The sequence below is a fragment of the Babylonia areolata genome, chromosome 26 (assembly GCF_041734735.1).
Source record: "Babylonia areolata isolate BAREFJ2019XMU chromosome 26, ASM4173473v1, whole genome shotgun sequence".
NCBI classification, from domain to species: Eukaryota; Metazoa; Mollusca; class Gastropoda; order Neogastropoda; family Buccinidae; genus Babylonia; species Babylonia areolata.
The window spans coordinates 42,236,619-42,259,448 of record NC_134901.1 but is presented as its reverse complement, the minus strand read 5'-3'; the positions used below and the strand labels follow the sequence as shown (position 1 = coordinate 42,259,448).

Here is a 22,830-nt window from a genome sequence, read left to right as displayed (position 1 = left end):
AATTTCATTCCAAAGAAAAAACAAAGATGTTTATTTAATTTACATGTGAAAAAGAAAAGCAAAGGATGACTTTACACCTCACATGAACTGTTTAACAACAAATAATGGTTGATATTTTCATTGTGTTAGTGCATTTACAAACAGTGCAAGAGCTTCACAATGTCACTAACATGTCAGTAAACAAACTGCACAAAAAGCCTCTCTATGTACTTATAATGGCTGGTTAAATATACTGTATTTCTACTCCTTTATTATCGAAACATATGGCACAAAAGACAATAAACAAAGAAGTTTAGATAGAAAGAAACTTCCAGTTCCAGTCTCTCCTGACAGATTTCTTTAAAGACCAAAGGAAAATGCTGAAAGAAAATATGAAAATAATGATCACAAAAAGTAGCAATGTCTTATTCATGCTTTTCTTGCTAACACTATATTCATTATCAACAAAGGAACATGTCAATATGAAAATAACAATCACAATAAGTAGCAAGATCTTATTCATACCTTTCTTGCAAACACTATATTCATTATCGACAAAGAAACATCCATGAAAGGGAATACATCCATGAAAGGGAATAACATTAACACTTTTTCATCCTTACCTTAAAAATACAATGGAACAACAATCTAAGTAACATTGCTTAAAGCTGATAGTGATTAAACCATATGCTGCTGCTGCCCACATTAATTTTTATTAAGTTAAAGAATCCAAAGGTATTTCTCATGAGAGTTGAGCGTAGGCAATAACATTGTTGATATTTGTTTTTATAATGAGTGCTGTATATTATTTTTTTCTCCTCTGATCTTAACATTGGTGTTCAAAAACATGTTCTGTGCTGCCTATATTTCTCCTAAACATACTGCCATTGGTGGCATTTTCCCCGTATTGCTCTCACGGCTTCACCAAACTCTTTGATGCATAGATTCACCAGGCACCGATGCTAGTACAACCCTCGACAAGGGGATACTGATGTCAGGTTTGCACATGTCGTCTTCATCAGAAACCTTTTACTGCTGCCAGGTCACTCTGTTTAGGTCAGTACATGGGTACTGCTTTCAACACATGTAGAATACACCAAGTCTCCAAACAACAGTCAACAGATAATCACTCAACAAAACGTATACACTGAAAATTCATCTGCAAGAACCAAAATGTAATTATACATAATTCATGTACAGATGAAGATGACCTAACATGTTAAGAAAAAAAACAACCTCGGTGAAAATGTTCACAATAATTCCCTTGCTCATGAAACAAGGGATCCAATCCTGCTTTAGTAGGTCACACAAGAGTAGTTTCCCTTAAACAGCTGTTGTCTCTTCAATTGAATGCAATCCGAGGGAACAGTATTGAGAAATACTTTTAAGTTATCACAACATACTTCAGCACATGTTTTCTGTTGCCTTAGAAATCAAATGAGGATATATTCACAACTGTACACAAACGCTTTCCCTTTACCTTCACAACATTTAACTTGGTTCTGATTCACAACAAATCCATTCACTGCCAGTGGGGAAAGGGGGTGGGGGGGAGTTCTTGCCAAGCTTTGGTCACCACATACATACATCTTTTCCCATGCAAATCAGATTCAAACAGATTTAAAACTACCACCATAAAGCAAAAACATGACCCTAGGCTAAAAAAAAACAACAACAACAACATTTGATACATCTCTGATGAGGCTCAAGGGAAAATAGATTAGGTTGAACAAAAAATGTTTTGTTCCAACCACCAAGGGAAAGTAGCATCCTTCCAACTCCAAGTGGCCCCCCAAAAAACCACGATAACAAACATTGGCTTGTTGATTGTGGCAACTCAACCTAAGGAGAAGAAGAAGTTGTAACCTGCTGATGATGAGATTTCCTCCTCCTGAGAAACAAAACTGAAAAAAAAAGAAAGAAAGTATTTGTCTCTTGTCAGTTGTCTTGCCTAAGAAACAGCACAACTTTCCTCTGAAAACTGCTGAAAACTACAGATACAATTACAGCTCTGACTGCTATGGACAATACTACTCATAGTATGTATATAAGACAATCAGAACCAGTATAACTTGATCTTTTCAGTAAATGAAACAAAGTAGAAAAACGTGTGTAGTGAAGAGTATCACAGAGCCTTCATCACAGAGGCTGCCCCCTCCTGAAGCGCCACCATTGCAGTTCTGCTGTTTTAACCACACGGGCAGCAATTTCACACATTTCTAGGAATGAGGTTTAACACTTAATACTGCTCTCAATCTCACTCTTTTTTTTTGCAGAGCTCTACAGTCCATTTTCAGTGGTAACCATGTATTACTTGTATTTGTTTGTATTTGTATTTCTTTTTATCACAACAGATTCATCTCTGTGAAATTCGGGCTGCTCTCCCCAGGGAGAGCGCGTCGCTACACTACAGCGCCATCCATTTTTTTGTATTTTTTCCTGCGTGCAGTTTTTTTTGTTTTTCCTATCGCAGTGGATTTTTCTACAGAATTTTGCCAGGAGCAACCCTTTTGTTGCTGTGGGTTCTTTTACGTGCTCTAAGTGCATGCTGCACACGGGACCTCGGTTTATCGTCTCATCCGAATGACTAGCGTCCAGACCACCACTCAAGGTCTAGTGGAGGGGGAGAAAATATCCGCGGCTGAGCCGTGATTCGAACCAGCGCGCTCAGATTCTCTCGCTTCCTAGGCGGACGCGTTACCTCTAGGCCATCACTCCACATACCACCAACTGCCTACCGACATAACAAAATCAATTCGTATGACACTGGCACAAAACTGATGAAATAACAGCCTGTGAAAAGAAAAGAGTGGAACTTTCGTTAGCGAAAAAATAACCCCCCATCTTATCTGCCTCTTCTTTCCGTCCTCACTCCTTGCCTTCCTAAGCTTCCGCACATCTGGTGATCAATGCAAAACCTCAAAGTAAAAAGTTATTAACAGCCTATTAACAATACCTATGAGCAAGCAACAAAAGCATAAACAACTGCAACAAATTTTCACTGCTACAAGATCATTGTCTGATTATCATAATAATTTCAAAGTGAAAAGGTCATACAGACATTCCTCAACAACGCCAATCCAAGAAACCAGCTCAAGCAAAACTAAGAACTGCCAAGAAAGTGTATAATAAACAAAAAAATAATAATAAATCAGCAAAATTAACGAGTCTAAATATCTTGCGAAAATAAGATTATAACAATCAAAACCAAAGAAAGTAATGCTGGTGAAGGGAAAAAAAGAAAGAAAGAAAGAAAAATTAAAAATATATATATATATATATATATCACAACAAAACTCAAAAACACTGATGAAAATATATCAAACATGTAACGAAAAATTAAAAACGCTGACAAAAATATATAACACATAATCAAAAACAGAACTTTAAAAAAATCAATCACAATCATACAGCTTATCTATATCCACCCTCACCACCTTTGAGCTGCTCACTCACAGGTGAATCAGAGTACAGTATTCACAAAGCTTAGGTTTTGATTACCTGAAAAGCTGTAAGAAATGCAGTATAAAAGTTATGGTTGCCAGAATATCACATATAAAGTAGTACCAACATTGAACAACGGGTTGTCTTCAAGGAAAATAATGAAAAAAACAAGACAAGACTCGACTGTTTTCAAAATGAGTACATTCTCAACAAATATGCACTAAACAAAAACCAACTTGAAAGAAAATGAGTATGTTCTGAACAAATACATTAGTCATTTACAAGCTAATTACATGACATTCATTCATGTAATCATCTTGTTTAACTCTCTCCATACGAACGGCGAAAGAGACGACGTTAACAGCGTTTCACCCCAATTACCATCATCAAAATATTGCAAGTGGAAGGCTCTTATACTGAAGAGGTGAATGTTGATTAAGAATACCACAATTCTGACAACGGGAAGCTAAAGGTCGGGTCATTCAGACACCCACTGGACATCGGAGGGGTCTGTGTAGAGGAGAAGAGAGGACTGGCCGTACTGAGTGAGTTAATGGTTTGATTTCAAATACATACTGTTACATGAGGTTAGTTGAATAGTTGGTGATTAACTCATGCAACCCTGCACACGAGCAATGCTTGGACGTCAAAATTTGTTTCATGAAGACAAGTTTCCACATTCCTACATATGTATAAACATCAAGCAAAGGGAACTAACTTCTACACTATTTCTGGATGTGTTGGCAGGTCAATTTGAAGGAAAAACCGCTTGATTTCAGTATATTTTCTATGTTTTTCTGCATCAAAATGGCAGAAAACAACCCAGGATTGAACGGGTTAAGTATTATTTTCCCCCGAAAGAAACCTAAACCAGACCAGCATCACTGTAACCTCATGAAAAAAACCCAGAAGACTGACAAATTGGAAGGGGGGGAGGGGAAGCTGCTGTTTCCAATGTGCATTTCATGAATTTACACAATAGATCAGCTGCTCCAAATCCATTTCCATATAATTTTTCTGAACACTGACGGAAAGTAGAAAAAAATTAAAAAAAAAAAAATTCTACAACGATAATGTTAATATTGGATTATGATGTCAGGAGAGAAATTTCTATTTCACATTTTCTTTTTTCAGAAAATCCAGATACAACCCATGCCAATCACCCATTCATTAATTAATAAAAACAGAGTTTGATATGCCTTTCAAACATAGCTAACTGCATAACAATTATCAAGTAAAGCATGAAGAAGATCAAATTGGTTTCTGTGTATATAATTAACAAAATGTGATACAACTTAATACCTTCCATTGCCTGACAGCCAAAAAAACAAACAATAATTCCACGAAAGGCTATCAGAAAGCATTATTATATATACAATACCAAACAAGTAGTGCCATTTCTAATAACTGTTCACACAGTTCTTGCATCAAACGTGCAGTTCCAGTCGATACCTATCAACAGCATGAATCAAAGAAGGTAGAACTTTGCAAAACCATACAGCAAATCCCTATAGCAAAACTACACCAGAAAATAAAAGAAAGAAAATGTATAATGTGTCTACGTATGCACACACACACACAATGAAACCCAGTCCGAATCCACTTAAGATTTAAGTTTACCATGTTTACTTTATACATGTTTGGTATGACAATTCTTAGAATTTTAGAACATGATTTCTTTGTTTTCAATGCAGATTTTTTTTTCTTAATTAAATCATTTCACAAGACTCAAACTCTCTAATCTACCTTCTCTACTCTCAGAAGTGTTGTTCTGTAAATGAACAACACACACACACACACACACACACACACACACACACACATTCATTTTATGGTGCACAGAATAAAGTTTGGGACCAGAACATGAACACTCATGTTGAAGGAAGTTATGCTTGTCCAAGAAAGCTGCACTTGAACAGGAGATTATCACACAACACACAGTTCGTGAACAACATGAAAATGCGAAAACATGTGGGCAACTTATTTCACCGTTTCCCCTACAAATCACCTTGCAACTCCCCCCTTCTCTTCTGCCTAAAACCCTTATTTATGTAGACACATGATCACATTCCAATGTGAAAATTAATACTTGAACAAAATCAGAAAATGTCCACAATCACCAGTAAATGTGACGGGACGTTAAACAAAAATCCTCCGCATCTCACTTTCATCTACAGAGACACACATTTCTAGGTACTGTACTGGTGACAAAAAAAATCCAATTTTGTATAAATGATAAATGAGTGAGAATGGTAAGCACTGACGCATGTATCCCAAAGTACCAGTAAGTTCTCAATGAAAAACAAACTGAAATTTTGTTCCCAGTTGCCTATGTACTTGGTGCTACCCTGGAGCTCTGCTATGACTTTCACATCAATCCTGTGATATGACAGCAAACAGTATTCGGACTCCATTGAAAACTACTAACCTCCCTCGTTGCCCAGAACGATAACGTCCGTTTTCTTTCCTTCTCTTTAACCTCCAAGATGCTGTCCTTCAACATTGGTATCTATTTCCTTACAACAGCAGAATCCTGAAAGGCAGAAGCATTTATCAATGTTCAAATTCAAACTGCCTGTTACCAAAACTTTTTTTTGTTTGTTTTTTTAATCCATACCTTTTCTGGTTACTCCTCTCTTCCTATGCCTGCTATCTCATTCTGATCTTTTTTCCTTTTATTCTCTTGTGTGTGGGGGAGGGGGGGGGTCTTGTTCTTGTTTTTATTTTTTCTTTGGAGGGATTTTTGGTCTTTATATCCCTCAGTATCTTGTACTGATTGTCACCGATGATAATGTTGAGGGCGAGAAGGAGAATCAATCATCTGACCAGGCAACCAATGAATGTCAGAGAATCATTCTGCACAATATACTATCTCCCCTGACATAAGGAGGGGTCTTACTCTTAGTCTTAGCATAGCCCACCAGTTAATTTCTGAGAATCTTTGTGCATGATACCTGTAGATCTCCCTCAAAGATTGTGGGTCTCAGCACTGCCCGTCAATTAATCTCGGAGAATATTTCTGTAAGATACATATCTCCCTGACAGACTGGGGAGCCGTTGTGTAATAGCCCGTCAGTTAATCTCAGAGAATCTTTCTGCAAGATACAGACCTCCCTGACAGACTGGGAGGGCTTTGCACAGCCCAACAGGGAGAATCTTTCTGCAAGATACAGACCTCCCTGACAGATTGGGAAGGCTTTGCACAGCCCAACAGGGAGAATCTTTCTGCAAGATACAGACCTCCCTGACAGATTGGGAGGGCTTAGCACAGTCCAATAGGGAGAATCTTTCTACAAGATACAGACCTCCCTGACAGATTGGGAGGGCTTAGCACAGTCCAACAGGGAGAATCCTTCTGCAAGATACAGACCTCCCTGACAGATTGGGAGGGCTTAGCACAGCCCAACAGGGAGAATCTTTCTGCAAGATACAGACCTCCCTGACAGATTGGGAGGGCTTAGCACAGCCCAACAGGGAGAATCTTTCTGCAAGATACAGACCTCCCTGACAGATTGGGAGGGCTTAGCACAGCCCAACAGGGAGAAATTTTCTGCAAGACACAGATCTCTGACAGATGGGGAGGTCTCAGCACAGCCCACCAGTTAATCTCAGAGAATCTTTCTGCATGATACAAATCTATCTCCCTGATAGACTGGTGAGTGTGTGGGGGTCATCATCGCTCTTCAGTCTTTGGCCAGTGCATGGAGTTCATCATGTAGCTGGCTGGCGAGTAGCCAAAGTTCTGCTGGGCATACATGTGGCTGTTGATCTGCATGTGGCTGGCCCTCGTCAGCTCCACAAAAGTTCCTTCGGAGGGCTCCTTGCTGATTTCTGTGGACATGGGTTCCAGACTGGTCCTCGGCTCCACAGTGTTCCTGGGTTCCAAGTTATTCCTGGGTTCCACTGGATTCCCAGGCTCCATCATACGCCTGTGCTCCACAGCATTCCTGGCCTCCATCATGTTCCTGGCTTCCATTGCATTCTTGGGTTCCATCATATTTCTGGGTTCCATTGTATTCATGGGTTCTATCATATTTCTTCGTTCCAACACATTCCTGGGCTCCATCATGTTTCGAGGTTCCACTGCATTCCTAGGTTCCATATTTCTTGGTTCCAGCATATTCCTAGGTTCCATCATATTTCTGGGTTCCATCGCATTCCTGTGTTCCATCATACTTCTGGGATCCACAATATTCCTGGGCTCCATCAAACTCCTTGGGTCCATCATATTCCTGGGTTCCACCACATTTCTAGGATCTGCTATATGTGTATGTTCCATCATATTCCTTGGTTCCAGCACATTCATCGGATCTGCTACATGCCTAGGCTCCATCATATGCCTTGGTTCCACCACATTTCTAGGATCTGCTACATGCCTAGGCTCCATCATATTCCCTGGCTCCCCCACGTTCCTAGGATCTGCAACGTGCCGAGGTTCCATGATATTCCTGGATTCCACTGAATTCCTGTTCTCCAAAGCAGATTTGTGTTCAGGCATATTCTGGGGATCCACTATACTCCCATGCTCCATCCTGTCCCTGGGTTCAGTCATGCTCCTTGGCTCCGATGTGTCTCTCTGTTCTGAGGAATTACTGGACTCCATCATATTCCTCAAGTCCTCTCTCAACACCCTGTGGCTGACAACTTCATTGTCAGTTTCCTTCAGTATCTCTACTGTTTTCTTGCTCTTCCTTCCTCTCTTGCCTTTGATTTTAGCCTCCACAGACTCCTTGGGCTTTGGGGGCTCCTCTTGCTCCTCATCAGGACCTCTGTATTTACGGGGTCTGCCTCGGTTTCCTCCCACACGGACTTTCCCGTCTGGGGAATTAGCATGGTGCTGTATGTGTCGCTTCAGTGCGTCCTTGCTGCAGAGGGATCTCCCACACAAGTTGCAGAGCCAAGGGGATGGGTTGTGTCGGCTCTGGATGTGTCTTTTGAGGAGGAAGGAGTAGTAAAAACCGGCGCCACATGTTTCGCAGATGAACGGCCTGTCTGAGCCACTGTGACAGGACATGTGTATTTTAAGACGGGTGTTGTCCGTGAACCCCTTCCCACACTCAGAGCAGATGCAGGGCATGACGCCACGGTGCCGAATCATGTGGGACCTCAAGGTGTTGTATCGTTTGAAGCGCTGCCCGCACTCCTTGCAGCCAAACCTTCGACCGTTGGCATCGGGGGGGTCCAAGTTGGGGTTGTGCAGGTGCATCTTGTGGTCCCGAAGGGAGGCTCTCCAGCGGAAGGTCTGCCCACACTCCTCACAGGCGTAGGGCCGGTCGTCGCTGTGCTTCCGCTGATGAAGCTGCATGGCGGCTGGGGTGATGAAGTACATGTCGCACTTGTCACATTTGAAGTCTTTCCGGCCAGAGTGGCGAATCATGTGCATTTTCAAGCTGCTGGGGTCGGAGAACTCCTTTTTGCACAGTTTACACGTCACCATGGCCTTGGTCACCGCTTCACTGAGAGCGACTCCTGGATGGTCTTCCTCAACATGCATTCGCATTAATCTCATGTTGAAACTTTTGCCACAAATGTTACAGGGGTACTTGTGAACAGGCCCTCTTATTCGTGGGGGTCTGTCGCCAGCATGGAGTATCATGTGTTTCATCCAGGCCTGGGATTCGAAGAATGCTCTTCCGCAAATTTGGCACTTGAATCGTTTCTCTTTCCGGTGAACTCGTCGAATGTGTGTGGATAATAACTTTGCACTGGCGAAGTCCCCATCACACTCATTACACTTGTAGGGCTTCATGCCACAATGGACCCGCATAATGTGCATTGCTAAAGTTCTTTTCACCGTGAACTGTTTTTCGCACAGCGAACATTTCACAGAGCTTTTGCCTTTGTGGCGAGAGACATGTTTTCTCAGGGAATCTTTGTCAAAGAACCGTGATCCACAGTGGGAGCAGACATAAGGCTTGTCCCCTGTGTGTCGTCGACAATGTGCAACAAAACGATTCCATCTCAGAAACTCTTTTTTGCACTGTGAACATGTGTAGGGGCCAGCCCCTGGTGCCTTTCCACACAGAAATCGTTGGTGAGTATCCAGACCAGAAAACTCTATAAAAGCTTTCGGGCACACAGTGCATTTGAAGGCCTTTCCTTCCTGTTTCGTGGTTGCCTCTCCAGCATTGTCAATGTTTTGGTCGTCATCAACAATTTCAATGCTCATCTCACTAACACTACACGAATCCTGATTCTTATGCCTTTCATAGCCTTCCTCTGTCACAAAACGCTTCTGACAGCGTGAGCACTGATGCTTTACTCGTTCTGATATGTCTGTGCCACACGTTTTCTCATGCCGACGCTTAGCATTGGAAGTAGAGAAAGCTTTACCACAGTTCTCACACTTATAGGCCTTGACGTTGGAATGCTTGGACCTCACATGATTCCGCAAATGACTGGAGACTTTGTAAGTAGCATCACACTCTTGACAGCGAAACGGGCGATCTCCTGTGTGGACTCGCATGTGAACAGTCAGGCTGTCTGCTCGGCTGAAGGTCTTGTTACACTCAGGACAGGTTCTATTGCTTGCACCTTTAGGTGCAGATTTCTTACATGCCTTTGCAGATGTGACTGTAGAGTTCCTTTTCTTCTTACTCTTTGATTGATTATCGTTTGCGTCTGGAGTAGACTTTTTCACTTTTCCAGGCGTTTTCCTTGTCGACCTTACCCGGTCTGGTATACTGTCATCAGAATCTTCATAGTATTCCACAAAGGATGAGGGAACACTCTGCCTCTTCTGACGCACTGGCTGCACCCTCTCTGGGTTCTTTTCCCTGGCAGGAAGGCCTTTGCCTTGTGACGAAGGCTGATAATCTGACCCTGAACTGTGATCGCTCTCACTCTCAGGCTCTTCTTTGACTACCACCTTATTCCTTGCACCTTTTCTGACAGCTCTGGGGCGTTTCTTTGGGACAATTTTCTTCTCCTTCTTTTCTGCAGTGCTGCTCTGGGTGTTTTGTGCTGCAATTTTTTCAACGATGGGCTTGTAGTCTGCCTCTGTGTATTCATCAGTATCAGACCCAGAGTCTAAGCTTGGTGTGACGATGAAGGCAGCAGTGTCAGAGGACTGGCTGTGGGGAGCCGGGTCGGGGCTCTTTCTGGCTGCAGGAGGAGATGGGGGCTGGGTCTGGTGGGGTGGGCAGAGCTCCGCCTGAGATCGTGGTGTTCCCATCTGTTCTTCTGCTGACTCACAGTCTGACATTTTCTCCCGATCGGTGCCGTCCTCTGCCACTTTAGCATTGGACTCCCGTTCATCAGGCGATGGGGAACTCTGGTTCTCAGCACAATCAGCATTGTGGTTTGCTGTGACACTGGAAGAAGAATGTGCTGGAGGGTGTGTCGCAAAACGTCCATGGACTTTGGAGAGCTCACTCAAGTGAGAAGAAAAGGCCTTGGAGGAGAATGGCACATTGAACATGTCAGGGTTAATTGCTACGGCCACACCAGAAGCTGTGTAACTGGAGGGAGCATATGTGCTCTCTGTCTCTTCGTCTGTGCTTTTGGAGTCTGCAGGGTACACCATCCTGGCTTCGTTCTGGGGGAAAATAGGCTGGGAAGTGTACACAGTTGGGGAGCCAGGGCTCTCCTCCTTTGTCCTACATGATGGATACTTGTCTGTCTCCTCTTCCATCGGTGAGTATTCCCGCTTCTTGGTCACCACTCTGCTTTCATCATTGTCTTTGTCAGAATGACCGCCTACTCTCACTTCACTTACACTTTCTCGATCTGACACACCACCAGTGGCAGTAGCAGAGGCCAAACTCTTTCCCTGCTCACTCCTCTCGCTGTGATAAAAGGGAATCTGGAGAATGTTTCTGCCTTGTCCATCGTACACCTTCCTGTCTGGGTTTGCATGTGCCGGGGGCGGGGACCCTTCAAATCGGCTCTGACTGTGTCCAGAGCCCACAGAGGCAAAGTCCATACCGCCCGGCCAGGCGGGACTCACGCCGGGGGGGCTCATAAAGCCCGGCGTCAGAGGTCCGTGCCAGAATGAAGGGCTCATGGTGGGGGGGAAGGTGAGAGGACTCCTGTCTGGCGGCGGCCGGTCCATGCCGCTGCCTGGTGACAGGAAGGCTGGCAGGGCATGACCTGGTGAGTAACGATGCTCTGTGTAACTGCTGGCCGCTGCTGCCGATCGGTCGTCATTTCTCACAGGCCGCGGTCCCCCTCCTCCTCCTCCTCCACTGTCACCCATCATTTTTACTGACCTTGAAAAAAAAAAGAATAAGAAAAAATAATAGACGTCATGAAATGCCACATTATGATTACCATATGATATGGATACTTATATAGTGCAGAAACACAAATCACAATGGAATGAAATAATAAATAAATTTTAAAACACTTGACCAATGACAGTGTATAACTGACAATGACAGAAAGAAAAGGAACAGAAAAAAATTACAGTCGTCAAATATGTATCCACACAAAAATAAACTAGATGGCTCTCCACAGAAAAAAAACACACATCTGCCAACACCAAATTCCTATGATGTAATTTTAAACCTTCCCAGTCTCCAGATAGACAAGAATCCCTAAAAATGCCTGGAGAAGGGTACTGATCTAGACTGATCACCACAAAAATCAAATCATCTGGACCTTAGTCTGATAGCCAACACCTGCTCAAACTTCAGGAAAATCCATCTACAACCTTTTGCATAATCCTGCAGACAAATAAACTGCCACAGTGTCAGGGCTTCTGAGAAACATGCATCATTAACACTTTGAAAATGAAAAGGGTGCACAACATTTTCAAGTTGGTTCCTGGAACATTCTAAACATTTATTGAATGAACACACATACACACACACAAAAAAAGAGTGAAAATCCTGTATCGGGATTTCAGTTTAACACCAGGATCACTGAGTACAGGGAAGGGTTCTTTCTCTTTGCCACCTCGGCCCAGAAACATAGATAATCATAACCAGAATGCAAGCCTGCATATGTATACATGTATGTAGCAGAGCAGATCTGACTAGAATGTGCAGCACTACAGTGACCATCTGAAGGCAGAGTGGAATGCATTAGAATTTGGTAAAAAGAGTCCCTGGGACCACTAAGATGTTTAACCATGTGATTTCCAGAACTATTTGTAATTTTTGCAACGATAAAAATCACCAACTTCTAAAGAATAATACCACAAAAATCAATGCTGAAAAGTATGTAAAAGGAAAATTGAAGGAAAATCAATAGAGAATTATAAATGCATCATAAGTTCAATATTGACAGGATGAGATAACTCCCAATTAGGGGAAGATTAACATTTTTAGGGGAAAAAATGCACAAAATATTTACAGAAAAAAAAATTAATCCCCAAAAATCGTTTCATTAAAAAAAGAGAAAATGTATATCTGTGATAGTGTGAATTTCATTTTTATGACAGGAAATTGTGCTCAAATATTTGTAAATATATTAGAGTTTAGACACAACAACCAATTGCAATTATCTTGTTTTCCTCCACTATCATGTTCTAAACATAAACACATGCATAAACATTTAACACCCAGGTTTCTACACACCCACTTCCAACACAACCCTGTCCCCTTCCTGCTGATGTACTTTGCAGGTTGGAATCATCATCATGAAAGAATCACTTCAGTTGATCAACATCAACATCAACATTATCTCTGGTTTCTATTTCTATCACATTTTTTCTTGCTATGGACGCTGTGCAGAAAAATCAAACAAAAATTCTAGCCACCTCTTCTGTACTGTATGTCCTGGCAGCCATATTGACACGCTTAATTAACACCTTTTCGCTTTATGAAAGTAAACGCAAAAATATAAACACATCAAAATTGAGCTAAAACTTGCAAATATATCACTTTGAACACGCACCAAGACAGTTGCCATTTACAAGGAAGTAAACGTTTTCGCATGACCGGCTAGACTGTTGATAATGCAGCTATCCCTATAGCATGAATCATATATGTCTGCGCATCATGCCGCATGGAAGTGAATGGCATGGCTGAACTTCGCAAGCCCACACACAGCTGGGTCGCATGAACAGTCTTAGCACCACAAAGTTTACTTAACATTAAGAATATACCTACGTCTGCATGGAATTCAACAAGCATAAACTTAGGACATGTCTCAAAGCTAAGCAAACTTAGCGCTGCTAAGATCCCTCATGCAACCCCGAACTGTCGCGGATAAATGTGGCTGAGGTAAAACATTTCTCACTTTTCTGTCTGTCCACTGATGCTACCAACGAGTCAGATGGCTCTTTTCCTCTGCAGCAGTGGAGGAAAACTTTGGCGTTGAAGTGAGAAAAGAAAAACAGCTCCTCTCGTCAGATGGCCCTCCAGTTCAGAATGCCTTAAACAAAACAAATATTTGATGATTAGTCACTCTGTTTTATAATGACAATAAATGAGATTATTAGAGCACTGATGAACACATTATCATTCTTCTGAGACCTGACAATGGCCAAAAACATTTTTTTAAATACAGAGAAATATCAATTAGCCGTACTTTTTTTTTTTTTTAACAAATGTAACACACACATCAATCACAGCACCCTAACATTGTTCCAATCTTAGTCATTCTCTCCCTGTTGTTCCCCAGCACACACAACCATCTACTCAACAGTACACAAATCTATCAATAAATCATCTTGTAAAAGAAAGACACCTGGCAAGGCAATACAATTACAAACAACAGAAGTTTAGAACAATGTATTTTACACCAACATGTTCCTCTCTCTTTTCTGACATGGCTGAAACAACCAGAGAACTTCATATCTGTTATGATACTCTCTTTCTCTGATTAGAATTCTTTTTTCCCCCCTATGATTTCAACATGCAGTGTCTCATCGGGAAATGTAAGAATGGTAATTTCCTCCTTTAATATCCTATATTCTGGGACCTAATTTGAAACACTTTTTGTGCATGGTTTTAAGTGATAATACCATTATCAATCTAAAGTGACCAATTTCCTGTGGTTTTAGACTATACCTGGTTGGTTATTGTACATAATTATTGTTTGTTTAGATTCAGCCACTACACAAGAGTGCAGCCATCTTGCAAGGTCCACAAAATCGTCTGCAATGATGCATTCATTTAGTTTGTGCCAGTCAGAGAGCCACTGTTTCAGTTTGTAACACCCCCCACCCCCCCCCCCCCCCCCCTGCCACCCACCATGCAATGGTAAACAAAAAACATGTTGATTTGAGTTGGCAAGTGTTGGTTGAAGTTGATGTGGGTCATTTCATGTTGTTTTTATGTAACTCCTTGATTACAAGGGTGGGTTACACTCCACAACATTAGTGCATATCATTTCTCACATGCCCAGATATTGGAAAAAGAAGTCAAATGTACACATTCCATAACCTTGGGTATTTAAAAGGGAAATTACCCCCAAGAAAGCATAACATCATAAATGACATCATTTGAGCAATAACAAAATACACTCCTCTTTTCTGTCTTCACTAAAACAGTGAAAGAAAATGCTGTATAAATTCATCAACTAGCATGGACTCGCCACACCAGCTTCCCTCCCTACCCGTGTATGTGCTGTGGGTAAAAACGTGTGGGGGGCGGGTTGAAGGTGGGTGGGATGATTGGGGTGGTGGAAGGGCGCGAACTCACTGTTACCATCCCAACTCTCAGCTGGTTATGCCGAAACATACACGGCACGGGAAATCCATTTGAAGTATCCAGCGAAACAGTGTAGTAAGTGCTGTGCTAAAACTGACACTTGCAAACTTTGTAAGCATTATAATACATATTTTATTGCACAAGTCTGTCGTGGATGATACTACGAGTAAAAAACGGAGAACAAAAAAAAAAAGTTTCAAATGGCTAGGGAGAAAAAGTGAAAATCTAAGTATCCATGTCGTTTTATTTCTGCAACACTTACTCATGTTATCCTTTTTCTCATATTGCTTTTACAAGCCACAAACGGAGCACCTTTCGTTTCTCCATAGACTTCGAATGTACAATGATGCACTAAACTGATTTAGACTCAAATCCGACCACAATCATGCACGTCGAGCTGAACGCCATGACAGCGACGAAGACGTCGAGACAGTGGAGAATTTACAGACACAGTCCTGTATCGCGAAACATATGAACGGTTTGAGAAACGCACATGCTATTTGACATTGTTGACAGGCAACTGTGATCTACAATCTCCTTCCAGTCTAATTTACATGTGACATAGCGAACTAATCGAATAAAGATCGGCTGAAATACGAAACAAAGTAAACAGATCGGCAGAAATATGCTAAATTGTTTTTGCAGGGTTTTCGGTTGCAGACTAGTGTTTCGGCAGCACTGCAAGAGGAGTTGCACTCATCTGATTTGGTTGGTGGGCATATTTTCCAATTACGGGAGGTGGAATTTAAAACCGTTTTGCTGTTGCAAAGAAAAATGCGCTTGGACTCGCGCTTTTTTGCATGATATTTGTGTGGCCGAAAAACTGTAAGTATCCTCAGCGGCCATTTTGAAAGTGCCTCTGTGGACGTCACCTCAGGTCAAGTTCGGGGTCAAGCTGAGGACAATGAACCTCAGTAGATGACGTCACAAGTTTTTACCAAGATGTCCAAAAAGATTGGACAGTTCCAGTATCCCACCAACAAATTGAAAATGTTGCAATAATGTAAAGTTTGATCTGTCATCAGGTTGTTGTTTTTTTCATAACTTTGAAATAAAACTTGAGGTGAAAAATATTTCAATGTTTTTTGAAATAACAAAATTAATGTGCACAGGTCACTTTTTTTTTCTCTAAATCATATATACTAATATAGGTTCTCGCATTGTAATATATATCTGGCAGTAGAAGGTGAAACAGCGCACTTCCATGCATATTTCCACGCCAGCATGCACACACAAACACTGATATGCACACACACACACACATATTTGATAATATTTCAGCTTTAATTGTATACAGTCAGATTTTATATAATGGTAAGAAGGCCTCAACACTGTGCAAATAAAAAATGTCCTTTTGTAAGATGATATTCTTAACAATATACAGTATTTTATTTGGTAGTTCCTGTTTTTGTAAAGCAGGTATAATCTTTGAGTCCTGATCTCTGTGACAGCTTTGACTTTCTTGTTTAACTTAAGTTTCCAGTACTATTATTCACAGCATTGTGAATATTCACAACTTATCCTAATGTGGGAAAAATGAATGAACCAAACCTTTATTTCAGGTGTGGTCAGAGGATTAGAAAGTTAAATCGCTTACAAGTAAAAGATGGTAATGCTTATCAGTCAGGCATAAAGGTCTCATAGAAGATACTTATACAAGTGTGGTGTTAACAGCACATTCTTCACCAATATTCATTCAGAAAAAAAGATGCAGTAAAAATTATTTGTTTTATTACTGGTTGTTCTAGACTCATCAGGATGGAGCAACTAGGAGAAGATTGGAGTGATATAACAAATAATACAGTAAAATTATCCACATTGTAATTGGTTGTTCCAGCAAACTCACCAGGATGGAGCAGGGAGGAGAGGAGGATTGGAGTGGTGTATCAGATAAATCTGCCCCATGCAGACCCTTTCTGCTCCTGTGCATGGGTCACCCAGGCTCCAGGCAGCACCATACATCAATCCCTGATGACCAGCACTCTGATGACCACATGGGATGCAGAATGCACTGAGACCGTCCACAATCTCAAGACCACAGGATGTCAATGAGCAGAGTGCACTGAGACAGCCGACAGTCACCAGATGCCAGGAGGTCAGTAAGGCTGAAGGTTGTGACTGTGATTAGATGTTGAGCAGTGGACCTCAAAATTTTACTCCAGGGTCTGGCAGAAAGGGCAGCATGCATCGGCTCACTTCTCCAACTGGCGATGACGGGACGCAGTCCCCAGCGCCAAGAATCCAGACATCAGTGATCAAGTCAGGGCCACCCTGTGTTTCTGTGGACAGTGACTCCAATGTTGTACACCTCAGTGCTCCTCCTGAGGACAACCATGATCCCACCATGACTGACCATGCACCACCTGACGGGAAATGTGCTGGTGAAAAAACTCACAGTCAGTGGCAGAATGTTGCAACTTCAGGCATTAAAAAAGAGCCTGATACAGGGTACAGTGATCAGGCCACTCCCTGTAACTTTGAGGGAAAAAAAGGGACCGCAACTTCCTTTAAGGTTGAAAGTGAGACAGGAACATTGAAGACTGAACCTGGCTTTTATACCACGAATAAAAATGAGGAAAAAGCAACTGCTGATGGTGAAATGAGCCTGATGGATTCTCAGAATAAGGGACCTGTGGATAGTACAACTGCTGGCAGCTCCCCAGTTTCTATATCAATACAAACTGCCAGACATACTGCTGGATCAAATGACACTTCAGATATGGTCTCAGTCTCTCACAACGAAGGTAGCACAATCCAGATTACTTCACGGAATACTACCTCCAGTTCACTTCCTTTTGTTGTTGCACCAAGTCTAGATTCTAGTGACAGTGAGCAGGAATTTAAGAACTCCCCAAAACGTCATTTACACTCTTCAAGTTCTCAAAGTGGAGCAGTTGTAAAGTCCACGAAGCAGGAACCACAACAGTGTGACAGTTTGAAGACTGGACCACATCTGTCACTCAGGTGTTCCCGTAGACCAGCAGTTTCTCCTACTGGTGATGTTGAAAAGAGAAGATCGGGCCGCCTGGCAAGAAACACAAGGTCATCCAAACAAACCCAGGCAAAAGTAGCTGAGCCTTCAGCTGCAACACTGAAGGAAGCAAATAAGGCAGGAAAGAAACCAGGCAGCAGAACGTGCCATGTCTGTGAGAAAACTTTCACTCGCCCTGAGAGTCTCACGATCCACATGCGCGTCCACACAGGAGACCGGCCTTACCAGTGTCAGCACTGCGATGCTACCTACAAGATCGCTGGACACCTGCGTGACCATGTGCGTTCCAAACACTCCACCTCCAGACCATACCTGTGCACAAAGTGCGGCAAAGACTTTTCATACCCAACAGCAAGGCGTAGACATGAGAAAACATGTGGGAAGAACTTGTCTGAACGTATTGAGTTCAGTTGCCAAGTATGTGGTAAGGGCTTTGTCACTGCAAAAGGATTTGCCAAACATCAGAATATTTGTGGGTCTTCTGACCATGGAGAAAATTCTGAAAAAGACAAACAGTTGCCATTTAAATGCAGTACTTGTGATAAGTCATTTGCCACCTCTCCTGGCTTGGAACGTCATCAGCGTTTTATCTGTGGCAAAGTTCTCCCAAAGGGACTCTACACTTGCGAGGAATGCGGCAAAACATATGAAAAGAGAGATCGCTTTCATGCCCATATGCGTCGTCACACTGGAGAAAAACCATTCAAATGCTCTCTTTGTGATAATCAGTTCTACGATCAAGGCGCTTTGAAGAAACATTTGAACAGACATGAAGAAAACCGGAAATTTCGGTGTTCTATGTGTGAGGCAGCCTTCTACGAAAAGCAGACCCTGTCTATACATGTTATGCGTGTCCATTGTGGTTTGAAGCCTTTCAAGTGCAATGAATGTGATGCTGATTTATCCTCAGCCTACCAGCTATCCAGACACATCCGAAATCTTCACAGACAAGAAAGACCATTTAAATGCATGTTGTGTGGCAAAGAATTTTTTGATGCAAAGCCCTATAAAAAACATATGTATCAGCATACCGTTCAGCTCACAAATCCGAATCAGCTAGGTTCAAAACAACCAAAACAACATTTATGCAACCTGTGCAACAAAGCATTCTTCTGGAGAGGACTTAGTGCCCATGTTGCTTCAGAACATCCTGGCATGTCACTGAGTGATGTCCTTAGTAAAGAAGTGCTCAAGTGTGACTTGTGTGACAAAGAGTTCTCCTGCCAACAGACATTACGTGTGCATAAACGTGGACACACCAACGTTAAGCGTTTCAAGTGTGACAAATGTGACCGTCAGTTTGCCGTTCTCTCAGCTCTGCGTTTTCACAGTAGGAAGCATTCAGAAGATCGGCCACATTGTTGTCAAGACTGTGGAAAAACCTTTCGCTGGCTTTCAAACTTGTCCTACCATAGAATGACCCACCACACACCGAAGCCAGATTACGCGGAGGTGCACATAGATACCTACATGTGCAACGAATGTGGCAGAGAATTCAGGAGAGAAAATTTCCTGTACCTCCATCTGAAACTGAAGCGTCATGGGCAAGGAACACCTTGCATCTGTTCCCAGTGTGGGAGGGGGTTTACAGACCTTGACGATTACAAGAACCACATGGCCAATCACGACACTGTCACTGCTAAACCGTACATATGTTCCCTGTGTGGAGCAGGCTTCTACTTTCAACACATTCTGGACAGACACACCCGGCAGAGGCATGGCCAGCTGGGCAGAGGCCTGTTGCTGTGCGAGGAATGCGGTAAACACTTCACCCGCAAAGTGTATCTTCAAAAGCACATGGCTCGCCATGCCAAGTACCCCCAGGGTAAAATCCCCCCAGCAGGTCGGCCTAGGAAAGACTCCAAAAGCCCAGAACCCGGGCATCCTCTTGAGCACTACATCCCAAACGTGGAGACACAAATCTGTGCATCTCAGGCAGATGCAGATACTGAAGTTCATTCAGGACAAGGGTATGCTGTTCACACGCCTCAAACCATCAGCAGTGAACCGCACTATGACATCTCTGAAGGACAGCCTAATGAAGAACTTCCCAGCATCAGCTTATTTGAACTGCAGAACTACCAGAGTCACTACAGTACTTTTATCCACCAGACTTTGGCCTGGCCCAAGCCAGATGAACAGTAATTGTGTGGAGATTTTAGAATCCAAGACTTTTACTGACATGATCATTTTTGTTTTTTATGGTTTTTTTCCACACACATAGCCTGATGCAGATAACGGTCATTTGGTCTTCGAAAATCTCAAATGGCATAATGAAGGCATTCGGCAAGCATGAAATCTGTTTTAATGATGAACTCAACAAATTAACAAAATCATTGTGATATAATCTGAAATGAAAATATGAATGAATTTGAGAAATGTCGAGGAAACATTGAACTGAAGGTATTACAATGTTGTAAACAGATTGACTGTGATGGCCATATGTCTGGTTGTTTAACAAGGTATGTCTTTTGTTTCATAACATGAACTGTTATTAGTTTCCAGTTGTTGATTTTTCTTTTGATCAGTGTTACTTGTCATCGTTCTTCAGCTGTGTGAGGTTGGAACAGTACATTTTTAACTTCTGTCTCAAAAAACTAACTGTTTCACATTTGGTCACACACATGTAACAGGGTGAAATTGTCCTCTTTGCCCCGCAGAGAGAGAGAGAGAGAGAGTGAGTGAGTGAGTGAGTGCACGTTTATGACCCGTGTTAGCTTTAGCATGATAACTTCACGTGCAAAATAATAATCATGTAGGGTGGATGTGCTGCATCTTGATATGTTTTTACGAAGTGAGTTCTCCTACCCTTTCCTTGTAGAACCAATATCATCAGTTCTCAGTTAGCTTTAAAAAAGAGAACAGGCAACAGCAGTGTGTGTGCGGGCCTCTGTCAACCTGATAGGGGTAATCAATCATTCATTTATTTATTTCCCGCCTTTCACGAGGACAGTCCCTTGCCCTTTAACCCCCCGCTCCCCTGTTCCCTTTACCCAAGTCCCGATATGTTCCCCGTCTTGTCCTGAGTAAAGCCTTGACGAAAACTGGTGCTGACGTGGTGAAAGAACCCTGCCCAACCGGCTACAAAATGGCGCCCAATATTAATCACCACTCAGAACGTCACCCCAGTGTTGCCAGTGTTCACTGACTGGTTCTCACCGCCCACAAAGCTTCACCCCTCTCGAGAGAAGGATTTTCCTTTCAGCCATACCTTCAGACATTTAAAAAGAATTATTTATTGGAAGTTGTTTTCTTAAAATGGCTGAGAGCAAGTATTCCGATGTTTCTGCCATGGCTGACACTTCAACTCCAACTACTGTTGTCAATGTGACTACTGGTAAACCATGGCTCGTGAGGTTCACCGGGGAGGACATAGAAAGCTATCCTGTATGGAGGCATCAACTTTCTAGCCTGATATCAAATCGGTATCCAGAGAAAGAAGTCTCAAATGCCATCAGATCATCGCTTCATGGTCAAGCGGGAAGAGTGCTCATAAGAATGGGAACGGATGCTTCTGTATCTGACATAATAAAGAAGATGGACAGTATCTACGGAACTGTAGACACGGAGTCGGACCTCCTGGCCACATTTTATGGTGCCAGACAAGGCCCTGGGGAGTCTGTAGCTGACTGGAGTTGCAGACTGGAAGAGATCCTGGATCAAGTAAAGAAGCAAGCCCCCCTCCCCTCTTCTCCCAACGAGATGCTGCGCACTATGCTATGGACAGGACTGAGGTGTGAGCTGAAGGACATCTCCATGTACATCTACGACCGAATAAAAGACTTTGATGAACTGAGAACTGCTCTTCGTCGACTTGAAAAACAACATCCTCAGTTCAATGTCCCTAAAAAGCCAGTGGTATCGAAAATGAACCAGTCATCGGAAGAAACGTCAGCCATCAAGAAACTAACTTCGCAAATCCAACAACTTACAAATGAGATGGCAAACTTAAAGAAACAGGTCACTTCAAACGCCCAAAGTCAGCAAAGGGAAAACCAACCACAGTACTGGCGAACTAAGTCTGCTGCTGCTCAAGAAGAATCACAGAGTCATTATACCCCAGAAACAAAGAGGCATCACAGAGACAGATCTTCAGTGTCGAGCCAGTGCCGGATCCAGTGCTACAGATGTGGCCAGTTTGACCACGTTGCTGCTGGATGTCGGGTGAGATTAGATCATCTCAAGCAGGATTTTCACAGAAAACCTATGACGAGAGGCGACTCATAGGTTTGGGACAACAGCCTCAAGAAACAAAAAGGCCTTTGGAAGGACTCACTGGTCACGCCAACGAAGCTGAGATCTTCATTGAGGGACAGCAAGTAATAGCTCTCCTGGACACTGGCTCATCTGTCTCCACTGTTAGTCAGTCCTTTCACTCCAAGTTTTTGAGTCACCTGGAGATTCAGCAGTTAGACAGCCTGCTGGATATTGAATGTGCTGATGGACAACAGTTGCCCTACCTTGGTTACATTGACGCTGGAATCTTAGTCCCAGACTTGATAGATAAGGCAGCCCCTTGTATCTTTTTGGTAGTCCCTGACAGCAAATATAACAGCGCAGTGCCTGTTCTTCTTGGAACCAACATCTTGTCACAAACAATAGCAGATTGCAAGGCCCAGTATGGACAACAGTTTCTTCAGAAAGCTGACATGGCAACATCTTGGTACATCGCCTTCAGGTGCATTGTGCTTCGAGAGAGAAGACTGGAACGGATGAAATATTGCCTTGGGTTGGTAAAGTTGGCAGAATCTCAGCCAGTTACCATTTACCCAAATCAGAACGTGGTTGTTCAAGGTGTTGTTGACAAAGATCTCC

General features: G+C 42.6%; 3 protein-coding genes across 5 annotated transcripts; 2 read left to right on the top strand and 1 right to left on the bottom strand.

The window, feature by feature from the left end:
* Positions 1–14: 14 nt before the first annotated feature.
* LOC143300154 (uncharacterized) lies at positions 15–15,420 on the bottom strand. 2 transcript variants are annotated; one of them, XM_076613696.1, is made up of 3 exons: positions 15,286–15,420; positions 13,609–13,743; positions 15–11,633 (listed from the first exon to the last, which is right to left on the bottom strand). In XM_076613696.1, exon 3 carries the CDS (start codon positions 11,621–11,623, stop codon positions 7,097–7,099), a length of 4,527 nt encoding a protein of 1,508 aa, XP_076469811.1. In that variant the 5' UTR covers positions 11,624–11,633; positions 13,609–13,743; positions 15,286–15,420; the 3' UTR covers positions 15–7,096. The 2 variants fall into 2 exon arrangements, with proteins under 2 accessions (XP_076469811.1, XP_076469812.1); XM_076613697.1 differs by having other exon boundaries at positions 15,336–15,395.
* Positions 15,421–15,652: 232 nt separating this feature from the next.
* Positions 15,653–20,632, top strand: LOC143300488 (uncharacterized). Of its 2 annotated transcripts, none has more exons than XM_076614202.1 (2): positions 15,653–15,735; positions 16,861–20,632. In XM_076614202.1, exon 2 carries the CDS (start codon positions 17,152–17,154, stop codon positions 20,158–20,160), a length of 3,009 nt encoding a protein of 1,002 aa, XP_076470317.1. In that variant the 5' UTR covers positions 15,653–15,735; positions 16,861–17,151; the 3' UTR covers positions 20,161–20,632. The 2 variants fall into 2 exon arrangements, with proteins under 2 accessions (XP_076470317.1, XP_076470316.1); XM_076614201.1 differs by having other exon boundaries at positions 15,659–15,731.
* A 641-nt stretch (positions 20,633–21,273) lies between these two features.
* On the top strand, positions 21,274–22,242 carry LOC143300787 (uncharacterized). The gene has a single exon (XM_076614717.1). It carries the CDS (start codon positions 21,274–21,276, stop codon positions 22,240–22,242), a length of 969 nt encoding a protein of 322 aa, XP_076470832.1.
* The last annotated feature ends 588 nt before the right edge of the window (positions 22,243–22,830 follow it).